This window comes from Scyliorhinus canicula, chromosome 2 (assembly GCF_902713615.1).
Source record: "Scyliorhinus canicula chromosome 2, sScyCan1.1, whole genome shotgun sequence".
Lineage (NCBI taxonomy): Eukaryota > Metazoa > Chordata > Chondrichthyes > Carcharhiniformes > Scyliorhinidae > Scyliorhinus > Scyliorhinus canicula.
The window spans coordinates 242,620,272-242,644,944 of NC_052147.1; the positions used below are offsets into that span (position 1 = coordinate 242,620,272).

Consider the following 24,673-nt stretch of genomic DNA (forward strand, 5'->3'; position numbering starts at 1 on the left):
AACATACAGAGGCTGCTACTCCATTTATACTTAATTATTAATATGGGTTGCAGAATATAAAGTTAACCCAAAGTTTCAAATGTTCGAACAATTTTTCTTCAAATGCAGTCACATGATTTTGGATTTGTTAATCATATTGGCTACTGGATCATAATCTTCTAAACTTATAACGCTGTGTGAAGCACTTTGCCATATTTACAGCTCAAATTTAATAATCACACTTGGTGGATTGTGACAATGGTTAAATTGAATATTTTCAGAAATCTGACAGGAGATTGTTTGCAACAGTAGCATGTATTCAAGCTCAAATACAAGAGGAAAATAGTTATGGATCATTAATGCAAAATAAATAATTATTGCAACGATAAAATAAACTTGTCAATAAACCTCCAACATGTATTATTGCTCAAGTGACAGGAGTTAATCTAAATTTCAGGTTTTTAAGATTATAGGAAAAGACAGATGGTTGAGTGCACAGAAACTTGATATAGCACTGCTATTTAACGCATGCTTATCATAGAATATCTGACATAGAACATCTTACAATCAGCTTTATAGCATTAAAAGATGCCACCAGTTATTTATTTGACAATATCAACTGAAAACAAATCGAAAAGTGGCTTTCTGGCAAGTTGTTTGATTATTCCTTCAATGATGAAATGCTGTGCAAGAACTGTATCAAACAGGCCACACCATTTTTACCTCTCATTGGTATATAATTTAAATGGGAAACAATAGAAACATACGTGTTTAAATTTTTCGCAATTGTTTGATTGGAAGTTTTGGTTTTATTTTTGCCATGGAATGTCGTCTCACTTGCTATAATTCTTACAGTTCCTCCTTCACTGTGAGTCTTCTTCAGAGAGGCAGCAGCTACATCTTCTTTTGTAATAAATCTAAACAAAATAAATATTTTATACTGATTTCTAATGTGACACTTCTTTATTAAATAAGAACAAAGAAACATAGAATTGCAAAAAATAAAACAAACCAACTAGTCTTTACAAATGGTGCACACCAATTTTCATCCTTTATTTTTAAATTAAATTAAATTTTTAAATTTAGAGTACCCAATTCATTTTTTCCAATTCAGGGGCAATTTAGCGTGGCCAATCCACCTACTCTGCACATTTTTGGGTTGTGGGGGCGAAACCCATGCAGACACGGGGAGAATGTGCAAACTGCACACGGACAGTGACCCAGAGTCGGGTATGAACCTGGGACCTCGGCGCCATGAGGCCGCAGTGCTAACCCACTGCGTCACCGTGCTGCCCTTTTAAATTTAGTTTAACAATTGGAACAAATAGGAACTCTGGAAGAAAGAAAAAAGACAATTCCAAAAACCAGACTCTCATTAAAAACTCGGCAATAATCTCCTCCTCTCCATCACTGAAAAAAAGACTAACATTTTAATCTATCTTGAACGGAATGAGCTAAATTGAGTAAAAATAAAGAACAAGGCACCATAGTCTGAAAACCTAGGGTTTTAACGGAGCATTCGAACATATAGGAACATCCCAATAAAGTCTTACCTTTTTGTACAGCTTTGTGCACGCTGGCCTTTCAAGATGTTCTCTAGTGCAAGAAAAGGACTGCAGAACACCTGGCCACTCTTCCTAATTATTCTTTGTTTCATGGCAGTTAAGCCGAGCCATTCACGTACAAATCGCAGAAGCTGGAAATTTGTAACAAAAAAATCATGGGGTTAAAATGCAGAAGAGTAGATCAAATAAACTGATATTGTGGCAGACTAAGCTATTTATTTTACTGCTATTTCCAGAACAGCAGGTGCTTAAGGCAATGTTAAGATTTTCTGCGTGTAAGTTAACAATACATTCTCCTGCACTAAATTAGCGGTGACAATATTAACAGTACTACTAATGGCTTTATGTCGCAAGTGGCCTTGAATATACATGTATTGGATAGGCTAAAAGTTATCACTAGTTACTATTTCAGCATGACTGATGCACAATTTTATTGCTCAGACTCTCCGCAATCCAAAGCACACAATAATAATCTTTAATATTGTCACAAGTAGGCTCACATTAACACTGCAATGAAGCCACTGTGAAAATCCCCTAGTCGGCACACTCCGGCCCCTGTTCAGGTACACTGAGGGAGAACTGCGAATGTCCAATTTACCTAACATCACGTCTTTCGGGACCTGTGGGAGGAAACCGGAGCACCCAGAGGAAACCCACGCAGACACAGAGAGAATGTGCAGACTCCGCACAGACAGTGACCCACGCCGGGAATCGAACCAGGGACCCTGCTGCTGTGAAACAACAGTGCTAACCACTGTGCTGCCCTATAAATACTGTCTTGCATATGTGCATGTTTTAAACACACAAAGTGCATAAAAAATAACCACTGACTCAATGTACAACTAGTAGCATCATTTTCAATGGAAAATGCCTTCAATTATTATCAAATGTTTCGACTGATAGCAATAATGATGAGCCTAGGTTCACTGGAAGCATTCATGCCTTGGAGTCAGAAAAGTATGGATTCAGGTCTCAGTCCAGAGACTCGAGCACATATCCGGTTGACATTTCAAGACTGAATAAAAAGCCTTGTGATTGTGATTGGGATATTAAACTGAGGCTCACTCAGATTGACACAAGATATTTATTCAAAGATAAACAAGGAAGTTTTCTTAATGTTCTGGACAATATTTATTCCACCACTAACAGCTAAAACAAATTATTTAGTAATTACATTATTGTTGTTTGTGAAATCTTGCTGTATGAATTTTTTTTGCCTAAGTCCACACATCAAAAATAATCGCATTAGCTGTAAAGTCCTCTGGGACATAGAACATAGAACAGTACAGCACAGAACAGGCCCTTCGGCCCTCGATGTTGTGCCGAGCAATGATCACCCTACTAAAACCCACGTAACCCGTATACCCGTAACCCAACAATCCCCCCATTAACCTTACACTACGGGCAATTTAGCATGGCCAATCCACCTAACCCGCACATCTTTGGACTGTGGGAGGAAACCGGAGCACCCGGAGGAAACCCACGCACACACGGGGAGGACGTGCAGACTCCACACAGACAGTGACCCAGCCGGGAATCGAACCTGGGACCCTGGAGCTGTGAAGCATTGATGCTAACCACCATGCTACCGTGAGGCCCATGGCGTGAGACATCTTGATACTTTGAAAGCTGCTGTATAAGTACGCACATTATTCAGTTGCAATTGTATGAACATGTACTGCTCTTCAGTAAACATTTTGTAACTCAATATTTTGCCTTTTTAAAAATTCATTCATGGGATGTGGGTGTTGCTGGCAAGGTCAGCATTGATAGCCCTTGACAAGGTGATATGAGCTGCCTCCCTGAACCACTGCAGTGCATGTTTTGCAGGTACATCACCAGCACTGCTGGGCAGGTAGTTCCAGAATTTTGACTCGTCGACAATGAAGGAACAATTATACATTTCCGAATCAGGATGGTGCGTGGCTTGAGAGGGTGCCTGCCATATACTTTATCATACCCTAGCTGTTGCACAGTATTTGCGGCAATTTAAGGACATGTACTTTGTCAGACCTAATTCTATTTAATACAAGTAGTGGTGCTCCGATCTTTTGCCAAAACGACCATTACAGATTAAAGGATTCCGACAATACCTGACAGACAAAAGCATACATCTTAAAAATAAATCTTCAAAATGATTCCACTTAAATATATGAAGTGCAATTCAATCTTACCGCTGCACGATTAGCTTTCTGATCAAAGAATGTTGGTAAATCCTCCCAGTTTTCTGACTTAATATCCAGAGGAATAAAATTGCAGTGTAAAGGCTCTCCCTCCTAATAATAAACAAATAGTGGCAATCATTTACTTGAACTAGTCAGTACTGCACCTCGCACAAATGATAACGATATCAGGGGTTGGCAATGGGATCTAACAACAGGAAAAACAACATACTTTTTATTTTATATTTAGTAGCAATAAACAGGTACATTAAAATAGTTGTACTAATAACTCGGGAGCACAAATCCAATTAAATGAAATGTAGCCTACGAAATTAATATTTCAAACTAGAATTCATTCTAATCAATTCTTCAGGGTCATCTTGAAAACCAAAATAATCCCTGGCACATTTTCAAAGAAGTGTGCAGGAGAGCATGCCAGAACAGCCACCAGGCATGCCTAAAAGTGAGGTGCTAACACAGAGAAGCTACAACAAATGGTGACAACACATGCGATACAGACCTAAGCGCTCCCAACCAACAGATCAGCTGAAACCTCTGTTGTCTTACCCCACCCAGTCGTGAATGGTGGTGGACAACTAACCAGAGGAGGTGATTCCACATATATACCCATCCTCAATGATGGTGAAGCAGAGAATGCCAAGGCGAATGACAAGGCGAAGGGTCTGTAACCATCTTCAGCCAGATGTGCAAAGACAATGTGGTACACTCCACGTGATACCAAGAAACTTCTAAAGGTATTAGATACAGCAAAGACTACATCCCAACTATTGTACTGAAAACGTGTGCTCCAGAACTGGCTACACCAGTACAGTCACATCATTGGCATCTGCCAGACAATGTAGAAAATTGCCCAGAGATGCCAGCCCAACCAAATACCATCCGATCAGTCTACTCTCAATCATCAGCAAAGTGAGGGAAGATGCTGTTGACAGTGCCATCAAGCAGCATATTCACCACAACAACCAGCACACAGGTGTTCAGTGTGGGTTCCGCCAGAGCCACTCAGCTCCGGATCACAGTTCAGCCTTAATCCAAACATGGGCAAAAGATCTGAACTTAAGCGGCATGGTGAGAGCCATTGACATCAAAGCAGCATTTGATCTGGCATGACATCAAGTCACCAGAGAAAAACTTGAGTCAAATGGAAATGAGGGAAGTCTCCACATAGGTTGGAGTCACTCCCCACACAATTGAAGATGGTTGTGGTTGTTGGGAGGTTAATCATCTCGGTGTGAGAACATTACTGCAGGGGTTTTTCATAGTGGTGTCCTAGACCCAACCATCTTCAGCTGCTTCATCAATGACTGCCCCTCCAACGTATTAGGTGAGGAGGTTTGCTGATGATTACAATACGATACTAAAGCAGTCTGCATCCATATGTAGCAGGATCTGGGCAAACAGCAGGAGCAGCAATTAACATCCAACGCAAGTGCCAGAAAATGACCACCCCAGCAAGAGAGAATTTAACCATCTTCCCATGACATTTAATAGCATTATAATTACAGACCAGAAACTTAAATGGACGAAACCATATAATAACTGTGGCTTCAAGAGCAGGTCGGAGGTTGGGAATTCTGCAGTGAGCAACTCACTTCCTGATTCGACCTGTCCACCATCGATAAGGCTCAAGTCAGGAATATGATGAAATACTCTCCACTTGCCTGGATGCCTCCAGCTTCATCAACACTCAAGAAGCTTAACACAATCCAAGGCAAAGCAGCCTGCTTGATCAGCATCCCACCCACTAACTTAAAGACTGATTTAGTCTCTCTACCCGCGCATAGTGGAAGTGTATACTATATACCAGATGCACTGCAGCAACTCGCCATGCCTCCTTTGACAGCATTTTCCAAATGCATGACCTCTAGAATCGCGAAGGACAGGGACAGCAAACGCTTGGGAACAGCACCAACTACATGTCCCTCTTCAAGTCACACACCATCCTGGGTTGAAACTAAATCCCTTTTAAGACCATAAGACATCGGAGCAGAATTAGGCCACTTTGACCTCTGTTCTGCTCTGCCATTCGATCATGGCTGACATGTTTCTCATCCCCATTCTCCTGCCTTTTGCCCATAATCCTGGAACACATGCCTGACAGCAATGTGGGTGCACCTACACCACATGGACTGCATGGGTTCAAAAAGGCAGCTCCCTACCACCTTCACAAGGACAATGAGGGTTTGTTGGCCTTAACAGCAACACTCGTGTTCAGAGAATGAATGAAAAGGAAGAAATCGATACTGGACCGAATGGACAGCAAAATAACTCTTGCTACATTTTCTTCCCACTGACCTGACCATTTACTGTCTCTGAAGAAAAGTGCAGTAACTCATGGAATTCTTTGGCACTAAGAATCTGAAAATCTGCTTAGATGTCTTTGTCAAATCCTTTATGTTCACTTGGCCAAGATTTCACCTGCCCCATTGTCCAGCTCAGTGGCACTGCCCATTTGCTTCCACTCTTCGATGGCCCAAATAGAAATTTAAACATAAATCTGTGCTATTTTATTTTGCTTGATTAATTTGAACTAGTAGACAATGCTATTTTGCTCAAACAAATAAAAACTGACAAAACATACAAAGGTAGACAAGAGGACAATTTATTTTTGGTACATGGGCAGCATGTGCCTCCTGTAGGGGGAGATAATAATGTGCCATTATATTCAATTGTGAATATAATGTACTTCCGTGACATGTAGAACTGTTTTTACATAGTTTAAAACATTTGCTGAAAGTATTTATGATGAGGATAAACAATGCTGCAGTGCCAAATCTAGGATGTTTGGTGAAGCAGCCGTATGTTTTTTAGTTTTCAGTAGTTGGGAAGTTAGTTCAGTGGGAATGGAGGGTGGGGCAGTTGAATGTTCCTCCTGCAGAATGTGGGAGGAAAGAGTCACCTCGAGTGTCCCTGCTGACTACATCTGCGGGAAGTGCACCCAACTCCAGCTCCTCGAGAACCGCGTTAGGGACCTGGAGCTGGAGCAACTTCGGATCATTCGGGAGGCGGAGGGGGTTATTGAGAGGAGTTATAGGGAGGTAGTCACACCTCAGGTAAAAGAAGGTAGATGGGTTACCGTCAGGGGAGGGAGAGGGAACTGGCAGGCAGTGCAGGGATCCCCTGTGGTCGTTCCCCTCTATAACAAGTATACCGTTTTGGATACTGTTGCGGGGGACGACTTACCAGGGGTAAGCAATGGGGCACAGGTCTCTGGCACAGAGTCTGTCCCTGTTGCTCAGAAGGGAAGGGAGAAGAGGAATAGAGCACTTGTCATTGGGGACTCCATAGTTAGAGGAACAGGCAGGAGGTTCTCTGGGAATGAAAGAGACTCCCAGGTTGTGTTGCCTCCCAGGTGCCAGGGTTCGTGATGTCTCTGATCGTGTTTTTGGGATCCTTAAGGGGGAGGGGGAGCAACCCCAAGTTGTGGTCCACATAGGTACCAACGACATAGGTAGGAAGAGAGATGGGGATTTGAGACAGAAATTCAGGGAGCTAGGGTGGAAGCCGAGAGCTAGAACAAACAGAGTTGTTATCTCTGGGTTGTTACCGGTGCCACGTGCTAGCGAAGTGAGAAATAAGGAGAGAGAGGAGTTGAACACGTGGCTATAGGGATGGTGCAGGAGGGAGGGTTTTGGTTTCCTGGATAATTGGGGCTCATTCTGGGGTAGGTGGGACCTCTACAAACAGGATGGTCTTCACCTGAACCAGAGGGGTACCAATATCCTGGGGGGGAGATTTGCTAGTGCTCTTCGGGGGGGGGTTTAAACTAATTCAGCAGGGGGATGGGAACCTAAATTGTAGTCCCAGTGTACAGGATGTTGAGAGTAGTGAGGTCAGGGATAGGGTTAAAAGTTCGAAAGAGGGCACCGGCAAGCAAGACGCTGGTTTGAAGTGTGTCTACTTCAACGCCAGGAGCATCCGGAATAAGGTGGGTGAGCTTGCAGCATGGGTTGGTACCTGGGATCTCGATGTTGTGGCAATTTCGGAGACATGGGTAGAGCAGGGACAGGAATGGTTGTTGCAGGTTCCAGGATTCAGATGTTTCTGTAAGAACAGAGAAGATGGTAAAAGAGGGGGGGGGGGGGGGGGGGGTGTGGCATTGTTAATCAAGTAAGAAGTCTTACAACACCAGGTTAAAGTCCAACAGGTTTGTTTCAAACACGAGCTTTCGGAGCACGGCTCCTTCTTCAGGTGAAGAAGGAGCCGTGCTCCGAAAGCTCGTGTTTGAAACAAACCTGTTGGACTTTAACCTGGTGTTGTAAGACTTCTTACTGTGCTCACCCCAGTCCAACGCCGGCATCTCCACATCATTGTTAATCAAGGAAAGTATTACGGCGGTAGAAAGGACGTTTGAGGACTCGTCTACTGAGGTAGTATGGGCCGAGGTTAGGAACAGGAGAGGAGAGGTCACCCTGTTGGGAGTTGTCTATAGACCTCAGAATAGTTCCAGAGATGTGGAGGAAAGGATTGCAAAGATGATTCTCGACAGGAGCGAGAGTAACAGGGTAGTTGTTATGGGGGACTTTAACTTTCCAAATATTGACTGGAAATACTATAGTTCGAGTACTATAGATGGGTCAGTTTTTGTGCAGTGTGTGCAGGAGGGTTTTCTGACACAGTATGTAGACAGGCCAACAAGGGGCGAGGCCACATTGGATTTGATACTGGGTAATGAACCCGGCCAGGTGTTAGATTTAGATGTAGGTCAGCACTTTGGTGATAGTGATCACAATTCGGTTATGTTTACTTTAGCAAAGGGCAGGGATAGGTATATACCGCAAGGCAAGAATTATAGCTGGGGGAAAGGCAATTATGATGCTATTCGGCAAGATTTAGGATGTATAGGATGGGGAAGGAAACTGCAGGGGATGGGTACAATCGAAATGTGGAGCTTTTACAAGGAACAGCTATTGCGTGTCCTTGATAAGTATGTACCTGTCAGGCAGGGAGGAAGTTGTCGAGCAAGGGAACCGTGGTTTACTAAGGAAGTTGAAGCACTTGTCAAGAGGAAGAAGAAGGCTTATGTTAGGATGAGACATGAAGGCTCAGTTAGGGCACTTGAGAGTTACAAGTTAGCCAGGAAGGACCTAAAGGGAGAGTTAAGAAGAGCGAGGAGAGGACACGAAAAGTCATTGGCGGATAGGATCAAGGAAAACCCTAAGGCTTTCTATCGGTATATCAGGAACAAAAGAATGACTAGAGTAAGATTAGGGCCAATCAAGGATAGTAGTGGAAAGTTGTGTGTGGAATCAGAAGAGATAGGGGAAGCATTAAATGGATATTTTTTGTCAGTGTTTACACTGGAGAAAGACAATGTTGTCGAGGAGAATACTCAGGTTCAGTCGACCAGGCTAGATGGAATTGAGGTTCACAAGGAAGAGGTGTTAGCAATTTTGGAAAGTGTAAAAATAGATAAGTCCCCAGGGCCAGATGGGATTTACCCTAAGATTCTCTGGGAAGCCAGGGAGGAGATTGCAGAGCCTTTGTCCTTGATCTTTATGTCGTCTTTGTCGACAGGAATAGTGCCGGAAGACTGGAGGATAGCAAATGTTGTCCCCTTGTTCAAGAAGGGGAGTAGAGACAACCCTGGTAATTATAGACCTGTGAGCCTTACTTCGGTTGTGGGTAAAATGTTGGAAAAGGTTATAAGAGATAGGGTTTATAATCATCTTGAAAAGAACAAGTTGATTAGCGATACTCAACACGGTTTTGTGAAGGGTAGGTCATGCCTCACAAATCTTATTGAGTTTTTTGAGAAGGTGACCAAACAGGTGGATGAGGGTAAAGCGGTTGATGTGGTGTATATGGATTTCAGTAAGGCGTTTGATAAGGTTCCCCACGGTATGCTATTGCAGAAAATAAGGAAGTATGGGATTGAAGGTGATTTAGCGGTTTGGATCAGTAATTGGCTAGCTGAAAGAAGACAGAGGGTGGTGGTTGATGGCAAATGTTCATCCTGGAGTTCAGTTACTAGTGGTGTACCGCAAGGATCTGTTTTGGGGCCACTGCTGTTTGTCATTTTTATAAATGACCTGGAAGAGGTTGTAGAAGGATGGGTTAGCAAATTTGCAGATGACACGAAGGTCGGTGGAGTTGTGGATAGTGCTGAAGGATGTTATAGGATACAGAGGGACATAGATAAGCTGCAGAGCTGGGCTGAGAGGTGGCAGATGGAGTTTAATGCGGAAAAGTGAGAGGTGGTTCACTTTGGAAGGAGTAACAGGAATGCAGAGTACTGGGCTAATGGCAAGATTCTTGGTACTCTAGATGAACAGAGAGATCTTGGCATCCAGGTACATAAATCCCTGAAAGTTGCCACCCAGGTTAATAGGGCTGTTAAGAAGGCATATGGTGTGCTAGCCTTTATCAGTAGGGGGATCGAGTTTCGGAGCCACAAGGTCATGCTGCAGCTGTACATAACTCTGGTGCGGCCGCTCCTGGAGTATTGCGTGCAGTTCTGGTCTCCACATTATAGGAAGGATGTGGAAGCTTTGGAAAGGGTTCAGAGGAGATTTACTAGGATGTTGCCTGGTATGGAGGGAAGGTCTTACGAGGAAAGGCTCAGGGACTTGAGGTTGTTTTCGTTAGAGAGGAGAAGGCTGAGAGGTGACTTAATAGAGACATATAAGATAGTCAGAGGGTTAGATAGGGTGGACAGAGAGTCTCTTTCCTTAGATGGTGATGACCAACACGAGGGGACATAGCTTTAAATTGAGGGGAGGTAGATATAGGACAGATGTCAGAGGCAGTTTCTTTACTCAGAGAGTAGTAGGGGTGTGGAACGCCCTGCCTGCAACAGTAGTAGACTCGCCAACTTTAAGGGCATTTAAGTGGTCACTGGATAGACATATGGATGAAAATGGAATAGTGTAGGTCAGATAGGCTTCAGATGGTTTCACAGGTCGACACAACATCGAGGGCCGAAGGGCCCGTACTGCGCTGTAATGTTCTATGTTGTGATGAGTCAGATTTCCCTGAGGATTTGCACCATTGTAATGACGCATCTTTGTCACAGGGAACCTTGAACAGTACAAAATAAAAAGGAAATTAAGAAGTAAGTTATATTCTTTATGAAACTCCACATTCTCTGAATTGTGTAGCCACTCAGCTCACTGTAAACATTTAGAAGTATCTTGGCACATCACATCCCCCGCACTAAAATCAAGCAACTTTCCAACATTTAAGCCAGTTTTTACGCTTTTGGATTTGGACTTAAAATCAAGGCAAAGGTATCCGAGCTATGGCTTAATTTATTGTTGTCCATGCCCATCTTGAAGCAGAGAGAAAATATCAAACCAAACCGTATTCCACCATGAGATTTAGCATTCGTAAATCTGAATTAGAAGGTTGTTGGCTCCAAGTACCAACCAATGGGTTGATTTTAAAGTTTAGTCGCTCAGTGTGTACCACTGCCTAACATGTAACCCATTCATGAACCAAGCCATTTTGATGCAAAGTATTTCTTTGCTTGCTGGATGCACCAAATACGTCACAGTGAATAACAGTTGGAGGAGGGGAGAGGAGAGGGAGTCAAACAGAGCAGCAAATGTTTAAACCAATTAAGAAGTGATTTTTAAAAAGTTAATTTACGGGTCGAGAGCGCCGCTGGTTAGGCCTGCATTTATTGCTCAACGCTACTTGCCCTTCAGAAGGGGGTGGTGAGCTGCCTTCTTGAACCGTTGCAGAGGTGTAGGTACATCCACAGTGCTGTTAGGGGAAGAGTTCCAGGATTTTTCCCCAGAGACAGAGAAGGAACAGCAATATATTTCCAAGTCAGGATGGTGAGTGACTTGGAGGGGAACCTCCTGGTGTCGGGGTTCCCAGATATCTGCTGCACTTGTCCTTCTAGGTGGTAGTGGTAATGGGTTTGAAACAGGACTCCAGTTTTGCTAGGGCTCCTTGATGCCATATGGTCAAATGCTGCCAAAGGAACCTTAGACGTTCATTATGGGGGATTCAGTGATGGCAATGCCATTGATTGTCAAGGGGCGATGGTTAGATCCTCTCTTGTAGGGGATGGTTATTGCCTGGCACTTGTGTGGCATGAAAGTAACTTGCCACTTTTCAGCCGAAGCCTGGAATTTGACCAGGTCTTGCTGCATTTGGATCATGGATTGCTTCATTATCTGAGGAATGGTGTATGGTGAACATAATGCAGTCATCAGCGAACATCCCCACTTCTGACCTCATGATGGAAGGGAGGTCATTCATGAAGCAGCTGAAGATGGTTGGGTCTAGGACACTACCCTGAGGGATTCCTGCAGTCATGTCCTGGTGCTGAGATGATTGACCTCCAACCATCACAACCATCTTCCTTTGTGCCAGGAATGACTCTAACCAGTGGAGAGTTTTCCCAGATTCCCATAGACTCCAGTTTTGTTAGGGCTTTTTGATGCCATTCTCGGTCAAACGCTGCCTTGATGTCAAGGACTGCCACTCTCACCTCAGGCATTCAGCTCTTTAGTCCATGTTTGAACCAAGACTGCAGCGAGGCCAGGAGCTGAGTGACCCTGGCGGAACCAAACCAAGCATTCGTGAGCAGGTTCTATCTGAGTAAGTGCTGTTTGATAGCACTGTTGATGACTTCTTCCATCACTTTACTGATGATAGAGAGTAGACTGATAAGGTGGTAATTGGCTGGGTTGGATTTGTCTTGTTTCATGTGTACAGGACACACCTGGGCAATTTTCCAAATTGCCGGGTAAATGCCAGTGTTGTAGCTGTACTGGAACAGCTTGTCTAAGGGTGCGCCAGGTTATGGAGCACAAATTTTTAGTACTATTGCTGTAATATTGTCACGGCCCATAGCCTTTGCAGTGTCCAATGCAGTCAGCTGTTTCTTGATATCATGTGGTGTGACTCGTATTGGCTGAAGATTAAGATCTGTGATGCTGGGGAACTCAGGAGAACAAGATGGATCATCCACTTCGTCCTTCTGGCTGAAGATTGTTGCGAATGTTTCAGTCATGTTGTCTTTTGCACATATGTGTTGGGCTCTTTCATAATTGAGGATGGGGATATTTATGAAGCCTGCTCCTGTTGTTTAATTGTCCACCACTATTCAAGGCTGGATGTGGCAGGACTACAGAGCTTAGGTCTGATGCATTTGTTGTAGAATCACTTAGCTCTATTACTTGCTGCTTATGCTGATTGGTACACAAGTAATCCTGTGTTGTAGCTTCACCAGGTTGACACTTCATTTTTTGATATGCCAGATGTTTGTTCCTGGCATGCTCTCCTGCACGCTTCATTGAACCAGGGTTGATCCCCTGGCTTGGTGGTACTGGTACGGTGGGGGATATGCCAGGCCAGAGGTTGAATCCAATTCTGCTGCTGCTGATGGCCCACAGCGCCTCATGGATGCCCAGACTTGAATTGCTAGATCTGTTCGAAGTCTATCCCATTTAGCATGGTGATAGCTCCACACAACACGATGGAGGGTATTCTCAATGTGAAGCTGGGACTGTCTCCACAAGTGTGGTCGTCACTTCTACCGATGCTGTGATGGACAGATGTAACTGCAGCAGGCAGATTGGTGAGGATGAGGCCAAGTATGTTTTTCTCTCTTGTTGGTTCCCTCACCACCTGTTGCAGTCCCAGTCTAGCGGCTATGTCCTTTTAGGACCTCAGTCTGTGGAGATACGTCCAAGCTACTCTTGGTGATGGACATTGAAGTCCCCCACCCAGAGCATATTTTGCGCCCTTGCCACCCTCAGTGCTTCCTCCAAGTGGTGTTCAACATGGAGGAGTACTGATTCATCAGCTGATGGTGGCTGGTACGTGGGAATCAGCAGGAGGTTTCATTGCCCATGTTTAACCTGAAGCAATGAGACTTCATGGCGTCCAGAGTTGATGTTAAGGACTCCCAGGACAACTCCCTCCTGACTGTATTACCCCTGTGCTGTCAGATCTGCTGGGTCTGTCTTGCTGGAAAGACAGGACATACCCAGGAATGATGATAGAAACATAGAAAATAGAAGTAGGCGGAGGCCATTCAGCCCTTTGAGCCTGCTCCGCCATTCATTATGATCATGGCTGATCATCAAGTTAATAGTGTCTGGGACATTGTACGGTGATATTCTGTGAGTATGACTATGCCAGGCTGTTGCTTGACTAGGCTGTGACACAGCTCTCCCAAATTTGGTACAGCCCCAAGATATTAGTAAGCAGGAATGGCAGGGCTAGGTTTGCCTTTATCGATGCGGGATGATCTGTCTGTTTTCATTCATTTTCCATGTGTTTGAAGCGCATTGATACAACGGAGTGGCTTGCTGGGCCATTTCAGAGGGCATTTTAACAGTCAACCACATTGCTGTGGGTCTGGAGTCACATGTTGGCCAGACTAGGGAAGGATGGCAGATTTCCTTCTCTAAGGGACATTAGTGAACCAGATGGGTTTTTCCGACAATCGACAATGGTTTCATGGTCTTCATTAGACTTTTAATTCGATATTTTAATTGAGTTTAAATTCCACCATCTGCCATGGTAGGATTCATACCTGGGTTCCCAGATAATTACCTTGGTCTCTGGATTACTCGTCCAGCGACAATACCAATACATCTCCGCCTCCTCATTTTTTCAGTGGTTTCCGAAGATGGGTTGGATTGCTCATTATCTCGACAAATGAGCTAAGTGTCAATTACAGACATTACACTTATTAATTGCACAAAATAGTCATTATAGTCCTATGTATGCGCCCTGACTTTGATGTTTCAAGTGGCCTCATAAATAGGGCTGAGAGTTACTGGCACAGCATTCAAGCTGTTTCAACTCCACTTTTGACAGGTGGAGATGGTTAAAATCAGCTCTAGAACTTGGACGTGCAATCCAGGCTGATTCCTCAGTGCAGTACTGAGGATGCGCCTTGTTGGTGGAGGTGCTGTCTTCTGACGAGATGTTAAACCAAGGCTCTGCCTGCTTATCTAGGTGAATGTGAAAGATCTTCAGGATTATTCCAGAACTGTGTTCCAGCTAACATTCATCTCTCAACCAACATCACCCTAAACAGTTACCTCACCGTTTCTCGGATTTATTTTTACTGTGCCATGTTTGCTTTTAAAATGTCGATACCTGCACTTTGAAAATAATTAATTGGTTGTGAAAAAACATGAAATTATGGTAGAATAATCATATAATCATAACAGCATGGAAGGTACGATAAAAATTATGATTCTTTCTTTGCAAGCAGGCAAAGAAATCCTGCGCGTTTAAAGTGTACAATAATGTGGTCAGAAACAGAAATTAGATTTTTCTAATTCACTGGTAAAACAAATACATTTGTTTCTGAAAAGTAGGTTGCTGGGTACCTTTGATTGCTGTTTTGTTGCCTTATAAGTGTAATGCAAGACATATGAATATACATCCATACAAGAATAGTATGCACTGCGCAGGTAGATGAAATCACGAACAATACCTTGGTGTAGAGATATATTCGATCAGTATTCCTGCTTGCACAAAACATGAAGCCATCATAAACTGGAACACTGCTGTCACAAGTGATGTCAGGTTGTTCTACACAGAGAAGTTTGAAAGAAACCACGATTAGTCTCTCAAAAATAGATTCTCTTTCACACATTCAAAAATGAGATGCCAGCAAAGCAGCTATTTTAAAAATATCAGAAACTGCTACAAGTAACCATATGGTGTGAATGCAGATTTGAGATAGTTAAATCTTTTGACACTCATTTGATCAAGGTACCCTTCAAGAAGTCAATGTACTCGAGACGAGGATGGGGTGGTGGGGTCAGAGTGGGAGTGGAAGCAGTGTTGGAATTTGTCGGAAGGTTCAATGAAATGCCACACCTTTGCGAAATTACACTACAACAGCGAGGGTTAGAGAAGTCCTGAGAGATACCTTGAAGAATGTGAAGGGTTGGTGAAACTGATAACAAGGAAACACATATTTCAGATAATCACAAAATGATTAGCAAAAGGTTCTGCGGACTTCCAGTGGCGTTATGCTGGGGGAAAACATGCACAGGGCGGTTCCCGTTAGGGTACTCTACTTTCAGCCCTTTACACCCAGTTTCTGGGGATATTTTTACTTGAAAACCCACTCATTTAATGGAATATTAATATGGTGCCGACATTGAGAAAAAGTGCAGGAAGACCAGGGAGAAAAAGCCCAAAAGCAGAAGTTCGTCGACAGAATTGAAGGCTTCTCCGGTCTCGTTGGTGGAGAAAATGGTAGAGGCAACTTCTCTGACTCCAGCCACTCCACCGATCGCCGAGATGCCTACCTGCACCTTGTTGGCAGAATTTGAGAAGCAATGGTGCGTAGTGTCGGGGGATCTCTGCAAGTCGATGGAAGAGGCCTTGGCTCCCATTTGGTTGTCGTTGGAGAACACCAACGAAACAGTAATAGCGCATGGAACTGTGATACAAAGCATCTTTCGAGGCACAGAAACCAGATTGCCTCTCTGAAAGCGGAGATGTCTCTGATGGTTGAGGCGAATAAAACACTGGAGAATCATTCAAAAATTGTGGGATTGCAAAAGGGGATCGAAGAATCAAATCCCACAGAGTATTTTGCAAAGATGCGAGGGAAGATGTGAGGGAGGGTGGACTCATGTCACCTCCAGAGCTGGATCGAGACACCTGACACTCCGACAGAAGGCCCGTCCCAATGAATCGCCGCGAGCAGTAATTGCAAAGCTTCACAGCGTCCAAGAAAAAAAGCATGCCCCGAGATGGGCAATGGAGCATCGCAACTACAAATGGGAACGCCACGCCATCAGGCTTTATCAGAATGTGGGAGCAGATCTGGCAAAGAAGCAGGTGGCATTCAACAATGCTAAAAGCCCCTCTGTATACAAGTGGACACCGATTTGAGGTGGTGTACCTGGCACGGTAAGAGTGACTTTTGTGGGGAAAGACTATTTTTTTGATATGAAGGTGGATTCTTTTGTAAAAAAGCTTGGGCTTGGGTTGATTGCGTTTTTTTTGAACGTTGAAGGTGGACGTGTAGATATGGGGAGTTGATGGGGTTCCTTGATCATGTTTGCATTGCTTTGTTCTTTTGTGGGATAAATGTTTCGCAAGATGGATTGGGTGGGGGGATTAATTCTATGAGGGGTATTGATCTATTTGCTATAACTGTTGTGAAAATATCTAGCTCGCTGTTGGTGTACTATATTTTAAGTGTTTTTATATTTTGAATCCTTTTTATGTCAGCATTTGTTTACACTCTGAGCGGGAGCCTCCCTGCTAGCCAAAGAGTTAGCTAACGGCAATTGTGATTTCAAAGCATGCCCTGCATTTTGTGGTTCTGGCACTAGAGTCTGGTCCCTCCCACCGTTCACCATGGAGATTAGATATGGTATTGTTAGCAGACAAAAGATTTTGCGCACGCATGTCCACTGCCAATGGGGAATATATTATTGAAACATAGAACATACAGCGCAGAAGGAGGCCATTCGGCCCATCAAGTCTGCACCGACCCACTTAAGCCCTCACTTCCATCCTATCCCGGTAACCCAATAACCCCATCTAACCTTTTTAGTCACTAAGGGCAATTTATCATGGCTAATCTACCTAACCTGCACGACTTTGGACTGTGGGAGGAAACCGGAGCACCCGGAGGAAACCCACAGACATGGGGAGAACGTGCAGACTCCACACAGACAGTGACCCAGCGGGTAATCGAACCTGGGGCCCTGGCGCTGTGAAGCCACAGTGCTACCATTATGTTTAATGAAAGTGAGTTTATCTCGCTTTCTACGTTGTGGGAAGCCCTTAAGGTGGTTATCAGGAGGGAGATAATTTCCTACAAAGCACACATGGAAAGGACTTCGAGGGGGGAGTGACAGAGGCGAGTGGACTCCATCCTTGAGGTGGACCATCAATACTCACTTGCGCCAACCCCGGAGAAAAGCTGCAGACACAATGTGAATTACTATCAGTGGCTAAGGCAGTGGGCCAGATGCGACGTTCAAGGGAAGAATTTTATGAACACGGGGAGAAGGCCAGTCATCTTTTAGCTCATCAGCTGAGGCGACAGGCAGCTTCCCAGGAGATTGCGCAGTTACAGGACTCAAGTGGCGGTCTGGTTTCCGCACCGCTTAAGATCAATGCAGCTTTTGAGATATTTTATCGGGATCTCGATAGATCGGAGACACCAGTGGAGAGTTTGGTCATGACGGATTTTTTGGATGGGTTATCCATTCCAATGGTGAAGAGGGAAATGCAGGAAGAGTTGGAATCCCCATTGGGCTCAAAGGAAATTTGGAAATGCATTGGATTGATGCAGAGACGGGTAAAGATGCCGGCTTCGATGGCTTCCCCATTGAGTTTTATAAAACGTTTGTGGAACAATTGATCCCTCTAATTTTAGATATGTTTAATGACTCCTTGCCCATTACACTTGCATAGGCCTCTATTTCCACCATCCTTAAGGACAAGGACCCTACAGAATATGGGTCATACCAACCTACTTTGCTTCTATATGCGGATGCTAAGTTATTTGCAAAAGTGCTGGAACTGTGGTTAGAGCCCTGCCTCCCAGAGGTGATCTCGGAAGATCAGACCGGCTTCATCAAGTGTCGGTCACTATACGCCGTTTATTAAATGTTGTCCTCTTCCCCTTCTACAGTACCAGAACTGGAGGTGATTGTTTATCTGGGTGTGAAAAAGGCTTCTGAAAAGGTGGACTGGGGATATTGGGAGGTTTGGGTAAAAGTTCATATCCTGGATTTCTTTACCGTACAGGGCTCTCACTGTTAGTGTTCACACAAATGCTTTGAACTTTCTGCTGAATAGGAGCACGAGGCAGAGATGTCTGCCTCGAGGGGGAAATTTTATAGAAATGAAAAGGGACTTGGTTGAGGTGGACTGGCCAACTCTGCTAGAGGATAAATCTGTGGAAAGCCAGTGGAAAGCAAGAAAAGGGGAAATCCTAAATATGCAAAGTAGACATGCCCCTCCAAAAATAAGAGTGGTGCTGCCAAATCTAGACCTCCCTGGTTGTCTTGAGGAATACAGGGGAAGATCAGACAGAAAAAAAAAGCTTAAAATAGGCATAAGAACTGCAGGTAGCATAGACGCGTATCTAAAGTACAGGAACAAAGTCAAAAATGAAACAAGGAAATCAAAGAGGGGCATGAAAAAAGATGAACAAGTAAAGTTAAAGAAAACCCCAATATAGTAATGGTAAAAAGTTAGTTAAGGAAAAAGTGGGAACTTGTGTTCAGATTCAGAGGCTGTGGGAAGGCGTTTTAAATGAATATTTTGCCTCCGTGTATACAAAGGAATTGGACGATGCAGATGTAGTAGTCCCGGAGGAACATTGAGAGATACTGGCTGGGATAATCATGAAGAGAGAGGATGTGCTCGAAGGATTGATATCCTTGAGAGTTGATAAGTCATCAGGGCCAGATGGATTGTTTCTGAGGCTACTGAAGGAAGTCAGGAAGGAGACAGCAGATGCTCTCAGGGTGATTTTCCAATCTTCACTAGATATAGGGGAGGTACCGGACGACTAGAGAAATGCAAATGTGGTTCCAATGTTTAAAAAGGAAACAAGGAAATGCTGAACAATTATAGGGCAGTTAGTCTTACGTCAGTGGTAGGCAAATTAGTCCTGAGAGATGGGATTGACTGTTACATCGAAAGACATAGCCTAGTCAGGGATAGTGAGCATGGATTTGTTAAAGGAAGGTCTTGCCTCAAAATTTGATCGAATTCTTTAAGGAAGTGACAAGAAGGGTTGATGAAGGTGGTGCACTGGATGTGGTGTGCATGGCTTTTAGCAAGGCATTTGACAAAGACTCACGTGGCAGATTGGTCAACATAGTGAAAGCCCATGGGATACAGGGCAATGTGGCAAACTGGATAAGAAGTCGGCTTAGTAACAGGAAACAAAGGATAATGGTCAATGGCTGCCCATGGCAATTGGAAAGTTGTTTCAAGTGGTGTTCCACAGAGCTTGGTGTTGGGAGCCATACTGTTTGTGTTATATATTAACGATATATAACACAAACAGGGCAGCAGGGTAGCACAGTGGTTATCACGGTTGCTTCAAAGCGCCAGGGTCCCAGGTTCGATTCCGGCTTGGGTCACTGTCTCTGCGGAGCCTGCACGAATTCCCCGTGTCTTCGTGGGTTTCCTCCGGGTGATCCGGTTTCCTCCCGTAGTTCAAGATGTTCAGGTTAGGTGGATTGGCCATGTAAATTTCCCTTAGTGTCCAACAAAAAAGGTTAGGTAGGGGTTATAGGGATAGGATGGAGGTGTGGTGCTTAAGTGGGGTGTTCTTTCCAAGGGCCAATGCAGACTCGATGGGCCGAATGGCCTCCTTTTGCACCGTAAATTCTATGATTTAGACGTGAACGTAGGGAGCATGATTGGGAAATTTGCAGGTGACACAAAGTATGGCCGAGTGGTGGACAGTGTAGAGGATAGCCATAACCTTCAAAATGATATAGATGGATTGGTGGAGTGGGCGATAAAGTGGGAGATGGAATTTAACACAGAGAAGTGTGAGGCCATGCAATTAGGGATGTTGAACAGTTGCAGGGAGTACACAATAAATGGGAATATATTAAGAGGTGTAGATGAAGTGAGAGATCTTGGCGTACAGGTACACAGGATCCGGAAAACAGCAGTTCAAGTAGACAAGGTTGTTTAGAAATTTGAGGAATTCTATCAGCGGTTATACGAATCGGAGCTCCCGACAGGGGAAAAAGGGAATGTGGCGATTTCTGAACGGGTTGGACATCCCCAAGGTAGAGGACGACCTGGTAGAGGGGCTAGGGGCACCCATTGGACTGGTGGAGGTGATGCAGGATATGGGGGCGATGCAGGCAGGGAAGGTCCCGGGTCCAGGTGGGTTCCTGGTAGAATTTTATAAGAAGTTTTCTGGGGAGCTAGGGCCCCTGCTGGGAAGGGCATATAGTGAGGCTAGGGAGAAGGAGGAGCTTCCCCTGACGCTGTCGCAGGATTCGATACCCTGTAAAATGATAAGGACCCTAAGCAATATGGATCCTACCGCCTGATATCGCTGCTGAATGTGGATGCCACACTGTTAGCAAAGATCTTGGCCTTGCAGATGGAGGGCTATGTGCTGGGGGTGATAGGGGAGGACCAGACTGGGTTTGTAAATGGGAGGCATCAGTTGGCGAATGTTAGGCATTTATTGAACATGATAAATCGCCATGGATGCGGAGAAGGGGTTTGATCGGATTGAATGGGAATACGTAGGTTCGGGCAGGGGTTTGTGGATTGGGTCCGGTTGCTGTATAGGGCGGCAATAGTGGGTGTCAGGACGCATTGGCTGAGTTTGGGGTACTTTGGACCGCATCGTGGGACAAGGCAGGGGTGCCCACTCTCCCCATTGGTTTTCGCCTTGATGATAGAGCCACTGGCAACGGATCTTATAGCTTCAAAGAGCTGGAAAGAGACAACCTGGTATGTGTGGAGCATAAGGTCTCGCTATATATCAGATCCACTGGGGGGTACTGGAGCAATCATGATCACCTGAGAAGAATTTGGCCGATTTTTCGGATAGAAGTTAAACATGGGGAAGAGTGAGGTCTTTCTGATCCAGACAAGGGGTCGGGAGAGGTTGGGAGAGCTGCTGTTTAAAGTGGTAGGGACGCGCTTCAGGTACTTGGGTATCCAGGTAGCGCAGGGGTGGGAACTATTACATAAATTGAATTTGGCGTGGTTGGTGGTGCCAAAGGGGAGGTGGGGAAATAATACAAGGTTAAAAAATGGGGAAGGCAGGGAGGGTGGGTGGTGGGGTGTTATTTATTTGTTATGAGATTTCCTGTTTGTTCTCTTTTTGGTTTTGGCTGTTTTTAATAGATATATATATATATAAAACTGCCTTAATAAAAGTATTTAAGCATATGAATTGTGCTCCTTCATTGGCCGATGTAGAAAATGTAAAAGTAAAGATATAATGTTAGAATTGTATAAAACACTGATGAGGCCACAATTGGAATATTGTGTGGCGTTCTGGTCCCCAGAGGAAGGACGTTATTGCTCTGGAGATAGTGCCGACAAGGTTTTACAAGAATGTTGCCAGGGCTAGAAAAGTGTTGCTACGGGAAGAGTTTGGATAGATTGGGGTTATTTTGGAACAAAGACGGCGGAGGGGTGACTTAATTGAGGTGTACCCTGGTGGAGAATTCTAGAACCAGGTAACATACATTCAAAATAAGTGGCAGAAGGTGCAGAGGGGGCATTATGCAGAGGATAGTGGAGTCTGGAATTCACTGCCCCAGTTGGTGGTGGAGGCAGAAACCCTAAACTCTTTAAAAGGTATCTAGATCTGCACCTTAACTGCTCTCAGCTACAGGACTATGGACTGGGTGTAGGAAGATGGGATTAAAAATGGCACCTGGGTGTCCAAGGGCTGGTATGGACAAGATGAGCCGAAAGGCCTCCATCTGTGCTGTAACTTTTCTATGATTCTAAGATAGTCAATCTAAAAGACCTGATGGAGTGAGAATATTACATGCGTGTTGGTCATAATTTTAAAGCTCTTAGATGCCTTTTTAAAGGTCTTATGGGCGGCACGGTGGCACAGTGGTTAGCACTGCTGCATCACAGCTCCAGGGGCCGGGGTTCAATTCCAGCCTAGGGTGACTGTCTTTGTGGAGTCTGCACTTTCTCCCCATGTCTGCGTGGGTTTCCTCTGGGTGCTCCGGTTTCCTTCCACAGTTCAAAGATGTACAGGTTAGGTGAATTGGCCATTCTAAATTGACTCTTAGTACCCAAAGAGGTGCAGGTTAGGTGGGGTTATGGGATAATGGGGATAGGGCGAGGGAATGGGCATAGGTAGCGTGCTCTTTCAGAGGGTCGGTGCGGACTCGATGGGCCGAATGGCCCGTTCTGCACTGTACGAATTATGTGGATGTATATATGCCAGAATCATGTCTTCCATTTGGAAAATTGTAAATGTCAGTCTGTTCGTTATTTTAGAATGAACACAAGATTTTAGAATGATCACTGCATTCTAATTGGCTATTTCCCCAGAACAAAAGGACTGTACTCAGGTAACCGATACACATGCAGACTAACCGGCACCACTCCCTTTGCTAAGAAAGCCCAAACAGCCAAGGTCAATGACGGCTCAGGACACGCCCAGCCATCAAGGCACCCGCCCCTTTATTGGCCAAAATCAAAGGCAGTGATTGAAGCCTGTTGAATTATTGGGTCCAAAGCTAAGGACCGCCCCAAAGAGCACGAAATCCCAGAGGGATAAAAAGAGACACAGCCGTGTGTTCGGTCTCTCTTGGCCCGGGCCTACGCCTAAAACCAAGTGTAGCATTACGACCAGAAGACAAGTTCAAGACCAAAGATCGCTAGCAGACAGATGAGTCCAGCAGAAACGAAACCACTTCTTCTATCCAGCCACGCAAGATCCGAACAAACGTCTTGTTCATCTGCAAAGAGCCAGCTGCCCTGAAGTTAAGTATAGGTTATTGTAGTTGTTAGGTGTAGTTTAACTTGTAGTGTTTTATGTTTCATGTTGAAGAAATCCTTGTGTGTAAATAAACTATCTTTGAACTTGAACTGACTAACTGGTTGTTTGGTCTTTGATCGATATCCGGTAAAGCTTTGTGGTGGTATCATTTGATACCTGGCGACTCTGAAAAGCAATATTATCATTAATAACTGCCATATCATTATTAATTGGCAACATTACTCCGGTGCCGAAAGAGCAACATTATTGGCGACTCTGATGGGATAGTATTCCATTAAAAAGAGCAACACAATGCACATTGATTAGAATTGGACGAGGACTGATTTTGCAAATAAATGCATTAACTTGGTTTGAACTTCCTTACATTTAGAGATTGAGGTGTTTAAAAAAAGAAAGGATCTGTAACTGTAGAAGAGAGAATTTATACCCTCCAGTGAGGGAATATCCGGAACAAGGGGGCGAAATCAAAGCTTTAGATTTAGCTTATTTAGGAGCAAAATTAGGAAGCACTTTTTCCACACATTGGGAACAGGAAATCTGGAACTGTTACCTGGATAACAAAGAACAATACAGCACAGGAACAGCCCTTCGGCTCTCTAATCCTATGTCGATCATGGTACCTGCCTATACTAAAACCATACGCACTTACGGAGTCCGTATCCTTCCATTCCCACCCTATTCATACATTTGTCTAGATGCCCCTAAAAGTCCTTAGATTCTGGGCCAATTGCAATTTGAAAGACTGAGATTGATTCTTGTTATTTATTGGTATCACGAGACATGAAGCAAAGGTGGGGAAATGGAGTTGAGGTACAGATCATCCATGATCTGATAGAATGGTGGCCTAAGCTCTAAATGGCTTACTCCTCTTCTACATTCTTCAAAAATAAATGTTGGATAAATATCTTGTTAGGAATTGAACAGAAGGTTATCAGATTAAATAGGTCAAGATGATCAAATTCCACTTTCTGTGATGCTGTGTATTGTGCCAAGAACAGCAACTAATGAACGATAATTAACATAAATATGAAGAGTTAGACATACTTTGGAGATTTGCTCCACCACATCTGGGATGGTCAGGAAGCAAAACTTACCCTTAAGAAATTAACTAAATTTGATACAATGTTTACAAGAAATAATTCAGGAAGCATGATATTTATATACAATTAGATGTATTTAAATCGTTGCAGTAATCGACGCAAAGAATAAACTGAATTACCTGGTTGCTGTTGATTTGTGCTGTCTATCCTTTCTTCAAGTATGAAAACTGCACTGCTGCTTTTGTCAAGATTAACTTGCACAGGGTTTTCCTCAGATTTCACTGGACCATTGTGTACCTGTTCCGTAGGTGCATTTGATTCATCTTTTTCCTCATTCTCCAGTTCAGATAGGACAATACAGTCAGTCTGAGGTTGGGTTCCCCCTTCACACTCTTTATCATTTGGATTTGCTTGATAAGACACATTTTCTTTTTGGTCACCTGTGTCAGGAAAAGCTTCAGTTTGAAACATTGCTTGGGA

General features: G+C 44.1%; 1 protein-coding gene across 3 annotated transcripts in view; it reads right to left on the bottom strand.

The window, feature by feature from the left end:
* Positions 1 to 24,673, bottom strand: part of zranb3 (zinc finger, RAN-binding domain containing 3) — a 214,496-nt gene that overhangs the window by 20,755 nt on the left and 169,068 nt on the right. For all 3 annotated transcript variants that reach the window (XM_038789900.1, XM_038789899.1, XM_038789901.1), the window contains 5 exons: positions 24,373 to 24,633; positions 15,141 to 15,238; positions 3,719 to 3,820; positions 1,533 to 1,675; positions 747 to 896 (listed from right to left, as the gene is read on the bottom strand). In XM_038789900.1, the coding sequence (XP_038645828.1) occupies positions 747 to 896; positions 1,533 to 1,675; positions 3,719 to 3,820; positions 15,141 to 15,238; positions 24,373 to 24,633 (754 nt within the window). The remainder of the gene's footprint in view (positions 1 to 746; positions 897 to 1,532; positions 1,676 to 3,718; positions 3,821 to 15,140; positions 15,239 to 24,372; positions 24,634 to 24,673) is intronic.